At 37.2% G+C, this 14,270-nt stretch overlaps 2 protein-coding genes across 3 annotated transcripts; one reads left to right on the top strand and one right to left on the bottom strand.

The window, feature by feature from the left end:
- The first annotated feature begins 167 nt into the window (after nt 1-167).
- Nucleotides 168-9,782, top strand: cnbpa (CCHC-type zinc finger, nucleic acid binding protein a). Of its 2 annotated transcripts, none has more exons than XM_053240569.1 (5): nt 168-323; nt 1,292-1,403; nt 1,496-1,561; nt 3,603-3,801; nt 8,721-9,782. In XM_053240569.1, the coding sequence occupies exons 2-5, from the start codon at nt 1,295-1,297 to the stop codon at nt 8,836-8,838; spliced, it is 492 nt and encodes a 163-aa protein (XP_053096544.1). In that variant the 5' UTR covers nt 168-323; nt 1,292-1,294; the 3' UTR covers nt 8,839-9,782. The 2 variants fall into 2 exon arrangements, with proteins under 2 accessions (XP_053096544.1, XP_053096545.1); XM_053240570.1 differs by having other exon boundaries at nt 213-319.
- Nucleotides 9,460-13,679, bottom strand: gp9 (glycoprotein IX (platelet)). Its single transcript, XM_034311940.2, has 2 exons — nt 13,076-13,679; nt 9,460-11,725 (listed from the first exon to the last, which is right to left on the bottom strand). The coding sequence occupies exon 2, from the start codon at nt 11,710-11,712 to the stop codon at nt 11,008-11,010; it is 705 nt and encodes a 234-aa protein (XP_034167831.2). The 5' UTR covers nt 11,713-11,725; nt 13,076-13,679; the 3' UTR covers nt 9,460-11,007.
- Nucleotides 13,680-14,270: the final 591 nt, after the last annotated feature.

Consider the following 14,270-nt stretch of genomic DNA (forward strand, 5'->3'; position numbering starts at 1 on the left):
TTTTGACAGTCTGAGACGTGATTGGTCAGTTCCCGGGGGCGGTGGTCAGGCTCGCGCGGTATTCTATTGGCCGCTATCACACTTCCGGTTACAGCTTCTCTTTTATTTTTGGGCCTTTCTTACTGTTCGTTACTGTTTACGCGCATGCGCAGATCGCGTGTCGGGTTGCGCGGACCGTGCGCGCGCGGCGTGCGAGCCGTCGTGCGCATGCGCAAATCGCATGTGGCGCAGACAGAGAGCGAGCGCGAGCGCGAGAGAAAGGGGGCGGAGTCACAGAGCAGCGAGTCACGTAGCTTCACTAGGCTAGCAGCGAAGATCAGTAGGTAAGTCTTAACAAGTTTTACGCTCTTTATAAGAGGAATTGGATCTGTTTTTAAGTGTAATGCATGATGTATGGGTTGAATGTGTGTATTTAGGCGGGAGGATGGTGTAGAAGTGAAGCGAAACGTTGCTCGAGGTGAAGTTTAGCTTAGCAGGTGAGCTAGCTGTGGCCTAGCTGTAGCGTGGCTGCGCGGGAAAGTCTTCACACATCTGCGCCTTTTATCCACTTATTTCACTCCCATTACATTATTCAGAAGTATCTTTACTTTATCACCGAGTCGATTAAAGTGGAAAAAGTGAATAAATACCGAAGTAGCGTGCTCATTTCTGCTGATTTGGTTTGGCGCGTGCGCGCTCGTGCTCGTGCTGCACGCGAGGCCCTGCGCGTGATCCGAGCAGAAACAGCAAATCACTCTAAAACATTAAATTAACAGAATTAATAAACTACTTCACTGATTTTAACCTTTACTATGGACCTGTTTACGGTTCCAGGGTTTGCATTATACATTTATACACTTAATTATACTACATGATCATCTTCTCTGCACCGCCTGAAAGACTTTAATGTTTAAAATTAGAAGTTAGTTTTGTGTTTACATTAGGGCTTGTCTCAGATTTATGACGTCACGCTGCTGGTTTTCTGTTATTTTGGCTCCGTAAAGAAGCTGATCTGAATCCTCATGTGTGCTCATACACATGGCATGTGCTTCCCATGTGTTAGCCATACAAGCCCCACACACACACTCACACTCACACACACTGTATTACACTTTATAAAAGTCTTTATAATAAAGTTGAGCCGGTTAAGTGGATAGTTCAGGAGTTTTACGCCCGATACTGTAGATTCTCTGAGTTTCTTGTTTATTTTACACCAGCAGGTTTATCCAGTTCCCCTACATGTCCATGTCCACTCTGATTTACATCTTTATATCTTTAGTTTTCTTTTTTTTTCTATTTAAATCTTCTTCAGGAGATGGATATGAGCAGCAGCGAGTGTTTTGGATGCGGTCGCTCAGGACACTGGGTGAAGAACTGCCCCAATGCGGGGCGTGGCCGTGGGCGGGGCAGAGGTCGAGGGAAAGGTGAGGATGACCTGCGTCAGGTGTATCATCACCACCACCATTCTTTATTTATTTATATATTTATTCATTCACTGTTTGTGTTTATTGTGCAGATCTGTTCTGTTACCGGTGCGGAGAGCAGGGACACATCGCCCGCGACTGTGAACAGACCGAGGACGGTGAGACGACAACGACAACAACAACAACAACAACTCGTTACTATTTGTTTAAAAAAATACATTATTAGTGTTAACAGTAAAAGTAGAAACATCACCACGAATACTAACCTAGATATTATTAATAGTAATAATACTAATAAGTTGTAATAGTGATTTATAGCAATAAGCACTGTTAATGTTAAAGCTACTACTGTACTACTAATAATATAATAATACTGTTTATAGTTTAAATAGTAATAGCAACTATCACTACTACCACTACTTCTAATGATACTACTATTTTTTACTAGTAAAGTTGACTAATACTAGTCTAGTAATAAAAGTTGAGATGTCGATACGAATAATAATCTATTAAGTATTAAGTAATTTAACAAACAAACTTCTAGTACTATTATATTAATAATATTACTGTAACTATTACTACTAGTAATTACTACTAGTTATAATCATTCTTAATTCTACTACTAAACCAGTGATGATATAATACTATCACTAATAGTTTAATATTGATAACTGCTATTACTACTACTTCTATAATACTAGTAAATAGGAAAAGCTAATAAATTTGATTAATACTAGTCTAGTAATAAAAGTTGAGATGTCACTACTAATAATCTAGATAGTAATAAGTAATTTATTAACATATTCAAACCTCTAGTACTGCTATACTAATAACTATCTCTAGTACTGCTATTAATTACTACTACTACTAGTAATAATAATTACTGTTAATTCTACTACTAAACCAGTGATGGTATAATACTACTGCTAATAGTACTATTTTTTTTTATTAGTAAATAGTGAAACTACTAAAGTTGACTAATACTAGTCTACTAATAAAAGTCGAGATCACTAATAAATTACTTTAATACTATCTAGATTATTATTAGTCATGATCTCAACTTTTATTAGTAGACTAGTATTAGTCAACTTCAGTAGTTTTACTATTTACTAGTATTATTAGAAGTAGTAGTTAACAATATTATACTAGTAGTGGTAGTATTATACTATCACTGGTATAGTAGTTAGATTAACAGTAAGTAATACTAGTGATGGTAATTATTAATTACTACTACTACTAGTAATAATTACTGTTAATCTTAATACTATACTAGCGATAGTATAATACTACTGCTACTAGTATAACAGGGATAACTACTATTACTACTAGCACTACTCCTGATATGATTATTGTATATTATTGGTAGTAATAGTAATTATTATAAGTAATAATGGTAACACTAATTAATAATAATAGTAGTTAGTATAGTAATAGTAGTATTCATACTAGTACTAATTGCTAGTATTACTGTTCCTACTACAACTAATAACTGTTACTGCTGTTACTAATTACTATTACTGTTGATGTACTAGTAATAAATACTGTTACTACTATACTGCTACTAGTAATTACTGGTTACTACGATGTGCTGCTGTTACTGTACTGCTACCACAGATAACTACTAGTAATAATTACTATTAATGCTACTATTATACTACAGATAACTATTACTCCTGCTAATACTAATACTACTGATAAGAATAATTAAAATGAGTTACTATTACATTAATATTAATAATAATTACTGCTAATAATAATACTATTACTGTTGGATGATGATGATTACTACTAACACTAAGCATTGAAATAATTATTACAGTTAAACTCCGTAATAAAAATAATAATAATTGTAAAGATTTATGTTTATTATTTTGGGAATTTTGTCACATGTAGCTCTTCACACTCGTCACGTGTTTGTTGGATGATCATGTGGCATTTTTAAAAAAACTTTTGCCTAACTTTCTCTCTGCCTCTCTCTCTCTCTCTCTCTCTCTCTCTCTCTCTCTCTCTCTCTCTGCCTCTGCCTCTCTCTCTCTCTGCCTCTGCCTCTCTCTCTCTCTGCCTCTGCCTCTCTCTCTCTCTCTCTCTCTCTGCCTCTCTCTCTCTCTGCCTCTGCCTCTCTCTCTCTCTCTCTCTCTCTCTCTCTCTCTGCCTCTGCCTCTCTCTCTCTCCCCCTCTCTCTCTCTCTCCCCCCCTCAGCGTGTTATAACTGTCACCGGAGTGGCCATATCTCCCGGGACTGTAAGGAGCCGAAGAAGGAGCGTGAGCAGTGCTGCTATAACTGCGGAAAAGCCGGACACGTGGCCCGAGACTGCGACCACGCCAACGAGCAGAAGTGTTATTCCTGCGGTGGCTTCGGACACATCCAGAAACTGTGCGACAAAGTCAAGTGCTACCGGTACGAGTTTACTGCTCACTACACCGCTCACTACACTGCTCACTACACCGCTCCCCACACCGCTCCCCACACCGCTCCCTACACCGCTCCCTACACCACTCACTACACCGCTCCCTACACCGCTCCCTACACCGCTCCCCACACCGCTCCCCACACCGCTCCCCACACCGCTCCCCACACCGCTCCCTACACCGCTCCCTACACCGCTCACTACACCGCTCACTACACCGCTCCCTACACCGCTCACTACACCGCTCCCTACACCGCTCCCTACACCGCTCCCCACACCGCTCACTACACCGCTCCCCACACCGCTCCCCACACCGCTCCCCACACCGCTCCCCGCACCGCTCCCTACACCGCTCACTACACCGCTCCCCGTACCGCTCCCCACACCGCTCCCCACACCGCTCCCTACACCGCTCCCCACACCGCTCCCCACACCGCTCCCCACACCGCTCACCACACCGCTCACTACACCGCTCACTACACCGCTCACTACACCGCTCACTACACCGCTCCCCACACCGCTCACTACACCGCTCCCCACACCGCTCCCCACACCGCTCCCTACACTACACCGCTCACTACACCGCTCCCCACACCGCTCCCTACACTACACCGCTCCCCACACCGCTCCCCACACCGCTCCCTACACCGCTCCCCACACCGCTCCCCACACCGCTCCCCACACCGCTCACTACACCGCTCCCCACACCGCTCCCCACACCACTCACTACACTACACCGCTCACTACACCGCTCACTACACCGCTCCCTACACCGCTCCCTACACCGCTCCCCACACCGCTCCCCACACCGCTCCCCACACCGCTCCCTACACCGCTCCCTACACCGCTCCCCACACCGCTCACTACACCGCTCCCCACACCGCTCCCCACACCGCTCCCTACACCGCTCCCTACACCGCTCCCCACACTACACCGCTCACTACACCACTCACTACACTACACCGCTCACTACACCGCTCCCCACACCGCTCACTACACCACTCACTACACTACACCGCTCACTACACCGCTCCCCGCACCGCTCCCCGCACCGCTCCCTACACCGCTCCCTACACTGCTCATAATAATATATATATTACTCATATTACTGCTACCACTAATTATAATTACAGTTACATCTGCACTACAAATATAAATGACTGATTCTACTGTAATAATAATTTTAAAAGTATATTTATTATTATTATTATTATTATTATATTATATATAATGTATAATAATTACTGTTACTATTATACTACACTACTATATTACAATACTATACTATTAATAATGATTAGTTTTATACTACTGCTACTTCTACACCAGTGATTACTATTACTGCCACTATTATACTAGTAATGATTACTATTACTGCCGCTATTATACTAGTAATGATTACTATTACTGCCGCTATTATACTAGTAATGATTACTATTACTGCCGCTATTATACTAGTAATGATTACTATTACTGCCGCTATTATACTAGTAATGATTACTATTACTGCCGCTATTATACTAGTAATGATTACTATTACTGCCGCTATTATACTAGCAATGATTACTATTACTGCCACTATTATACTAGTAATGATTACTATTACTGCCACTATTATACTAGCAATGATTACTATTACTGCCGCTATTATACTAGTAATGATTACTATTACTGCCACTATTATACTAGTAATGATTACTATTACTGCCGCTATTATACTAGTAATGATTACTATTACTGCCACTATTATACTAGTAATGATTACTATTACTGCCGCTATTATACTAGTAATGATTACTATTACTGCCACTATTATACTAGTAATGATTACTATTACTGCCGCTATTATACTAGTAATGATTACTATTACTGCCACTATTATACTAGTAATGATTACTATTACTGCCGCTATTATACTAGTAATGATTACTATTACTGCCACTATTATACTAGCAATGATTACTATTACTGCCGCTATTATACTAGCAATGATTACTATTACTGCCGCTATTATACTAGTAATGATTACTATTACTGCCGCTATTATACTAGTAATGATTACTATTACTGCCGCTATTATACTAGTAATGATTACTATTACTGCCGCTATTATACTAGTAATGATTACTATTACTGCCACTATTATACTAGTAATGATTACTATTACTGCCGCTATTATACTAGTAATGATTACTATTACTGCCGCTATTATACTAGTAATGATTACTATTACTGCCGCTATTATACTAGTAATGATTACTATTACTGCCGCTATTATACTAGTAATGATTACTATTACTGCCACTATTATACTAGTAATGATTACTATTACTGCCGCTATTATACTAGTAATGATTACTATTACTGCCGCTATTATACTAGTAATGATTACTATTACTGCCGCTATTATACTAGTAATGATTACTATTACTGCCGCTATTATACTAGTAATGATTACTATTACTGCCACTATTATACTAGTAATGATTACTATTACTGCCACTATTATACTAGTAATGATTACTATTACTACCGCTATTATACTAGTAATGATTACTATTACTGCCACTATTATACTAGTAATGATTACTATTACTGCCGCTATTATACTAGTAATGATTACTATTACTGCCACTATTATACTAGTAATGATTACTATTACTGCCGCTATTATACTAGTAATGATTACTATTACTGCCGCTATTATACTAGTAATGATTACTATTACTGCCGCTATTATACTAGTAATGATTACTATTACTGCCGCTATTATACTAGTAATGATTACTATTACTGCCGCTATTATACTAGTAATGATTACTATTACTGCCGCTATTATACTAGTAATGATTACTATTACTGCCACTATTATACTAGTAATGATTACTATTACTGCCACTATTATACTAGTAATGATTACTATTACTGCCACTATTATACTAGTAATGATTACTATTACTGCCACTATTATACTAGTAATGATTACTATTACTGCCACTATTATACTAGCAACGATTACTATTACTGCCACTATTATACTAGTAATGATTACTATTACTACCACTATTATACTAGTAATGATTACTATTACTGCCGCTATTATACTAGTAATGATTACTATTACTACCACTATTATACTAGTAATGATTACTATTACTGCCACTATTATACTAGTAATGATTACTATTACTGCCACTATTATACTAGTAATGATTACTATTGATTACTGCTACTAGTATACTAAATTACCAATTACCACTACTAACACTGATAGATTCCTACTACTCATACTACTCAGTAGTAATTATAATTACTACTACTATACTATCAATAATACCTTATTGCTACTACTATACTACCGTTAATCAAATATTACTGCTACTAGTATACAAATAATTACTAACCACCAATTACTTCTACTATACTATAATAATAACTTGATGCTACTGCTATACTACTGCAAAAAGAATATTACCACTACTATTACACTAAATAATTACTTTTACGAATACTTTACCGTTAATAAAATAGTATTACTACTACTGCTGTATTACTACTACTAATAATGACTATGGTTAATACTATACCAACGATAACTATTACTATTTACTATTAATTACTATTACTGCGATTGCTATATTAATACTTTGAGTAATAATTACTGTTGCTGCTACTAGTATACAAATACTGCTGTTATAATACTGATAATAAAATTAGTATTACTGCTATACTATTATTAATACTATTACTAAAGTACTATTACTAGTATAAATAATGATTAATATTACTGCTACTATTGTACTACTACTGATAAATCTATTGTTACTACAATTAGAATTACTCCTAATGGACTAGCAATAATAATAATGGCTCTTACTATTACACTACTGATAATTGATTACTATTACAAGTATATTAGTTGTGATATTATTTATTACTATAACGACTAATACGAATGATTACAGTTACTGTAGATGATGAGATTGCTGAGAAGTGATGACTGTATATAATATACCAGTGTATGATGATAGCGCGAGTAATAGCCTGAGTAACAGCGCGAGTAACAACAATAACGTGAGTAACAATGCAAGTAGTAACAATAACGAGAGTAGAAACAGTAACGTGAGAAACAATAACGTGAGTAGTAACAACGCGAGGAGTAACAGTAATGTGAGAAACAATAATGTGAGTAACAATAACGTGACTAATAACGTGAGTAGTAACAATAACGTGAGTGACAATGTGAGTAGAAATAATAACGTGAGTGACAACAATAACGTGAGTAACAACGTGAGTGGTAACAATAACGTGAGAAAATAACGTGAGTGGTAACAATAACGTGAGAAAATAACGTGAGTAACAATAATGTGAGAAACTAATGAGAGTAAAAACAATAACGTGAGTAACCGTAACGTGAGTAACCGTAACGTGAGTAACCGTAACGTGAGCAACAGTAACGTGAGTAACAGTAACGTGAGTAACAACAGTAACGTGAGTAACAGTAACGTGAGTAACAACAATAACGTGAGTAACAACAATAACGTGAGTAACAACAATAACGTGAGTAACAGTAACGTGAGTAACAACAATAACCTGAGTAACAACAGTAACCTGAGTAACAACAGTAACCTGAGTAACAACAGTAACCTGAGTAACAACAGTAACGTGAGTAACAACAGTAATAACGTAACAGTAACGTGAGTAGTAACAACAGTAACGTGAGTAGTAACAACAGTAACGTGAGTAGTAACAACAGTAACGTGAGTAACAACAGTAACGTGAGTAACAACAATAACGTGAGTAACAGTAACGTGAGTAACAACAATAACGTGAGTAACAGTAACGTGAGTAACAATAACGTAACAGTAACGTGAGTAACAACAATAACGTGAGTAACGTTGCTGTGCAGGTGCGGCGAGATCGGCCACGTGGCGGTGCAGTGCAGTAAGGCGAGCGAGGTGAACTGCTATAACTGCGGGAAGACGGGTCACCTGGCGCGGGAGTGCACCATCGAGGCCTCGGCGTAGACACGCCCCCTCCCCTCTTCATCGGCCCCTCCTTTTTCACGTTGATGGTTGTATTATTTTCTGGGAAATCCTCTTCATTGGCTAAAGGTGGGCAGACGGAGGCTTGTCCCGGGTCCGTGAGCTGCTCGACATGTTTAAAGAAAAAAAAAAAATTAAGAACGAAGGGGTTTAAAAATCTTTCTGCCTTCAGTATCAGATGTGTGTTTAGTTCCGGTAGAGGTGTTGTGTAATAATGCTTTGTTTATAAACCCCTTAACCGCGCTCGCCGACGCGACGACCGGCGCGCGGAGCGGAGCGCGGCGTGTTAACGTGGGACCTCACGGCACTCGCTCGCGTCACGCGAGCCTTCGAGAGAGACGGCAGACGGGAAAGCCTCGACTTCTGCGTACGGATTTTTTGTTTAGAATAAAATCAGCAGGAAATAATGAGTTTGCTTAAAGAGTGTGATGGCGATAATGTTCACAAACACAGGACTCCATCTTTAATCTGGACACACACACACACACACACACACACACACTTTGGGCGCTACCTTGTGAGGAAATGTTCTATTAATAATATAACAATTCTGAAATACTGAGAAATCCTCTTTCTTTCCTTTTACTTTATTTTGAATTCTGATTTTCTTTTCTTTTTTTTTTTTTTGGGGACATTGCTCATAAATGCCTAAAGATTCCAAAAAAATAATTTTACTCATTTCTATCTTAAATTATCAAGACCAATAAGCTTGTGGATTTATCACTAATTTGCAAAAGGAGAATGTTTTCACAGAAATCAAATATTATTTTTGTACAATATCACTTGGACTACTGTAAAAAAAAAAAAAAATCATTTTGCTTGTACTCTGTTTTTAAGTCAGAAGGAAAAGATGCAACTGAAGTCCTATAAACATAGAAAATGTAATTTTAAACTATCAATAAAGCTGGAGGAGGATCGGGATGGCACTCACGAGGTTCTGGTTATTTTTTCCGCTCACGCTGGTGTGAATGGCAACAGGACAATTTATCTAATTAAATAAAATAAATGATATAAATTATAAATAACGGAACGGTCACAATAACGACGTTAAAACCTCATTCCTTCGTCTGATCAGCGTTTTGGTTTTGCAGCTTGTTTGCTGCTGAAAAATTACTGATAAAGGATTTCTGATGAAGTTACTCAACAATAAAAAATAATCTCGTATTTTTTTTTTTACGTTAAACTACTTTTTTACAATACAAACTATTGACAAAAATAACTTTCAAGCTGAGAAACATTTTAATTTTTTCTATTCAAAAGGTTGACAAACTTTTGCACTGAAAAGTTTGTAGATGGAATGAAATCAGAGAGGAAGTGAATTAAAAATATATATAAATAAAAAGTTAATTATTTTTGTTTCTTGCTTAATGTGTAAAAAGTAAAGTAAAGTAGTGATCAGAAAAAAATAATAATTGGGAACGTTTTGCCTGAAGTGTGTAAAATAAAAAAGTTAAAAATATAAAAAGTATTAAATAAAAAGTTAAAATATGACAGTTAAAAAAAAAATATGAAAAGCTTGTGTTTATGAAAATAAAAACAAAATAAATATGAAAAAGTGTTAAATAAAACTGGTGTTTGAAATATGACAAAATATTATTTTAAAATAATATATAAATAATATAAAATAACTTAAGATATTATTTAAATATATTGGAAAAATATGAAAATTGAATACTGAGTAAAAAGTTAAAAGGAAACAAGAAAAGTTAAAATAAACGTTAAATAAAAATATGAAAAGACAATTTTGAATAAAATAACTGGAGAATGTTTAAAGGTAAAACTAGAGTTTTATTTAAACTATATTATTATAATTATAAACTACATAATTACAATATAATTATATATATATATATATGTAAGGGTTTATAATTATAAAATAAAGAATAAGTGTAATGTTTTGTTTTGTAATGAGTTGTTTTAAGGTGTTTGGAATCAGGAACGAGTATTATTTTACAAATTCTAGTTAAAATTTGAAGCGGATTTTCTACGTTTTCTCCAAACTCTGGCGAAATCTGAGGACTTTCTCGAGTTCAGGTGTTAATCTGCGTTACACTGGAGAAAAAAAAACAAAAAGGAAGCGCTGGAGTGTAAAGTAACGACACACGTCAGGTACGTGACCCTTAAACGTGAGCAGAATTAAAAACGTGTGATTCAGGCTTCTTTAATCTTGATGTTGTGGTGTCTGTGGAGCGTGTCGATGATCTGCGGGAGGATGTCCATGTCGAGCAGCGGCGTCTCCAGATCCTCCTCCCACTGCACTAAGTACTTCACCTTGGCTCTGTGTTTGGGTTTGAGCGAGCGCAGGGATTCGGCCTGGAGGCCGGCGTGCTTCTCGCCGATGCCCAGAGTAAACGACAGCCCTTTGGCCAGACGGAGGCTCCACATCAACAAGCCCAGGATTCCACACAGCAGGAACCCAAACACCAGGTTATAACCTGCACTGGAGCACCGGTTCCTCACGCAGGACGAGAACTCGGTCTCGCCGAGACTGACGATGGCTCTGTGTGCCCGAGACGGCGGCGTGGAACACGTAGGACGCGCCGTGATGACGTCTCGGTTCTTCAGGAGCCAGACTCTCAGGTACTGAATGTTACAGCCGCAGTGGAAGGGATTCCCCGACAGATCCACCACACGAAGCTTTAGAAACCTGTCGAAGAACCCCGGAGGAACCGTGACCAGGCGGTTGTGCTGGAGATGAAGCTCAGTGGTGTGAGACGGGAAATCAGGAATGCGGTCGAGATCTTGAAAGCTGCAGTTAACGCTCAGGCCTGACCATGGCGTCTTCAAGCAGCTGCAGAACGACGAGACGCTAATCACAAGAAGAAGAATCGCAGCTACGGCGAGGCCGGAGATCATCCTGAGTGTGGAACTGAGGAGAGAAGAGCTGTGAGTGATATCGCACCGAAGCACAACACCATAGTCATCGTAGTGTTTATCCGTTTATAGTTACATTTAACGTTCAAGTTAGTTCCTGTTGTCGCTTACGTTATAGCAGCTATAAACAGTTGTTCCCTCACCAGCCTCTCTTTATTCTCTCTCTTCAAGTTAATAAGATAAAAAATAAAAACGCAGCTTTTCGAGAAACGACAAAGAAGCGTAAACTCCTTAAATTACAGCTTTACCTCTGATTGTTACAAAGCGCTGATACTGGAGACTCCTTCCATAAACGTTACACAAACGTTTCTCCTTACAGAAAACTTCTGTTTATTATCAGTGGAGCGTCCGCTGTACACGTCCCTGTGAATGAGCTGTTGCTATGGAAACGGTAACGTATTTATTTATATTTATACGTTATTTATATTATAACGTATTTTTCCTCCAGGTGATAATTTTACGCTGTAGATTCAGGACCTACTGTCTGGAGACTATTTGTTAGTATTATAGTTCAAGATTCAGGAAAGTCTTATTTACAACCGTTCACACTTACTTCTCTTCACTAGAACAACGTTTCAGACTTTTACTGACATCATCGGGTCAAAGGTCAACGTTTATGAGGACACTCCCTGGAGTGTGTAATATATTTATTATTATTATTCCGAGCTCTCGGAGACCTTCAAGTAAAATCATCAGTCCACACACTGAACTGTATCAGAGTTTTGGGCCAAATTGTCATTCTTCATTAAATTTATTAAATTAAATTTCTTTTTTAATCCTTAATTCTTAAAATGATTAGATATGGAAATAAAATTGCAGCTTTTTAAATAAAATATGTTCATATTAAAGAAAAAAACTGGGGAATTCTCTGTGTTTTTAAAAAACAAGTTATTCTCACAAAAGGCCACAGTTTAGTAGCTTTAAGAATTTTACTTAAAACATAAATAAATAAAAGGATTAAATATAGTAAAGATATTCAAGTACTTAGCAAATTAGCATTTAAAAAACAACAACAACAACAAATTTGGTTAAAATTTTAAGATTAACATTTTTTTTCCACTTAATAGATTTACTGAAACAAACTTATGCTGGAAATGAATGAATTATAATCACCGACTAGACTTTCACTTCACAACTAACATTAATATTATTATTATATAATTTTGATTTTAGAACTGAAATAAAAATTTTATTCAGTATTTAAGTATTACTAATAAATTCACTGATGGCAGATAAACTGTTAAAATCCTAAAGACTTTAAAATCATTTCCTTCAGACTCGATTAAAAACAAAATAATTACAAAAACAAAACAAAACAGAAATAAATAGTGACGTGAAAACGTACCTTTCAGTGTTCACGCGTGAAAAAACAGAGATTTCCGTCTCGTCTCATCCTCGTCCGAGTGAAGAATCGGGTTATAAAGTGTTTATAAACGCTTCGTAAAGCAGCAGGATTATTTGTGGATTATTTCTGGCCGACTTTCCTCTCGGGGGAATTTAAAACAAAAGATTTCCGGTCGTTTATTTGCTCGAGTGAAGTTTGTTTAAAGGCAACTTGTAGCTCAAGGTGTGATGCAGTTAGCAAAAAATAATCAAATTAAATGAGAACGTAAATTAATCATTTAATTAATTAATTAACCAGTTAAATCAGATTCAACTTAAACAATCACAAGAGTAATAGAAATATTTAAACTATGTTCCAGATCGGTTTTATGTAGCTACTTGCATAAACCACAAGTTAACAATTTTATTACTTGACATTGTTAACTAGTTATCAAGTTACCCAGGTAGCATGCTAGCTAATTAGCAGCTCAGTAAAACTATAGTTTTGACTAACTTTAAGTTGGCAGTAAAACCCGTGTTCCTCTCTCGCTCCTCTGTGCTGCGAGTCTTCGCTCGGGTGACGTTCGGGCGTCGTTTCCGCGTGTCATGCGACGGGGACGTGGACGAGTGAGCGTTATAATCATCACGTACAGAACCGTGTCCCTGTGAGCCGCTGATAAGTTTATCTCCAAAACCAGAGTTTAAAAAAAGCTGCAGGTTTCAGCAGCGAATGTTTCAGTTGTAAGAAAAGAAGCAATAACTGAAGAACAGTGTTCATAGAGCATCATAAGACCTACATAAGTGCTGCACTGACATAAAGCTACAGAAACATTTCTAAAGCATTTTTCCATCAGGGTTAAAGACGTGGAACTGACGTAGAGTCACGTGAGATATCTGTAAAGTGACATAAGGTTGTTATAACACTTTATATATTCACTCGCATTATAAACACTATATACATGACATATGCTGCTAATAAGACTTTTATTAATACGCATGGAACATCTACGACACTGTCATGAGCTGTGGATACGTCACTATAATGTCAGGAACAGGAAAACGGACGAGTGTGATGATGCCTTAATGACGGCTTATGACAGCTTATGACAATATTATACAAATATTTAAATATATTCAGTAATATTATTTAAATATTTATATCTTTGTAGCTTTTCATTCTAAATGTTTGTCGCTAACATTATCAGATATCTCTAAGC

This window comes from Pangasianodon hypophthalmus, chromosome 16, assembly GCF_027358585.1.
Source record: "Pangasianodon hypophthalmus isolate fPanHyp1 chromosome 16, fPanHyp1.pri, whole genome shotgun sequence".
NCBI classification, from domain to species: domain Eukaryota; kingdom Metazoa; phylum Chordata; class Actinopteri; order Siluriformes; family Pangasiidae; genus Pangasianodon; species Pangasianodon hypophthalmus.

Coding starts and splice junctions, on each gene's coding strand:
- cnbpa (XM_053240569.1), top strand. CDS start 1,295: ATGGATATGAGCAGCAGCGAGTGTTTTGGATGCGGTCGCTCAGGACAC. Junction 1,404..1,495: donor GGGCAGAGGTCGAGGGAAAG/GTGAGGATGACC, acceptor TTTATTGTGCAG/ATCTGTTCTGTTACCGGTGC. Junction 1,562..3,602: donor CTGTGAACAGACCGAGGACG/GTGAGACGACAA, acceptor TCCCCCCCTCAG/CGTGTTATAACTGTCACCGG.
- gp9 (XM_034311940.2), bottom strand. CDS start 11,712: ATGATCTCCGGCCTCGCCGTAGCTGCGATTCTTCTTCTTGTGATTAGC.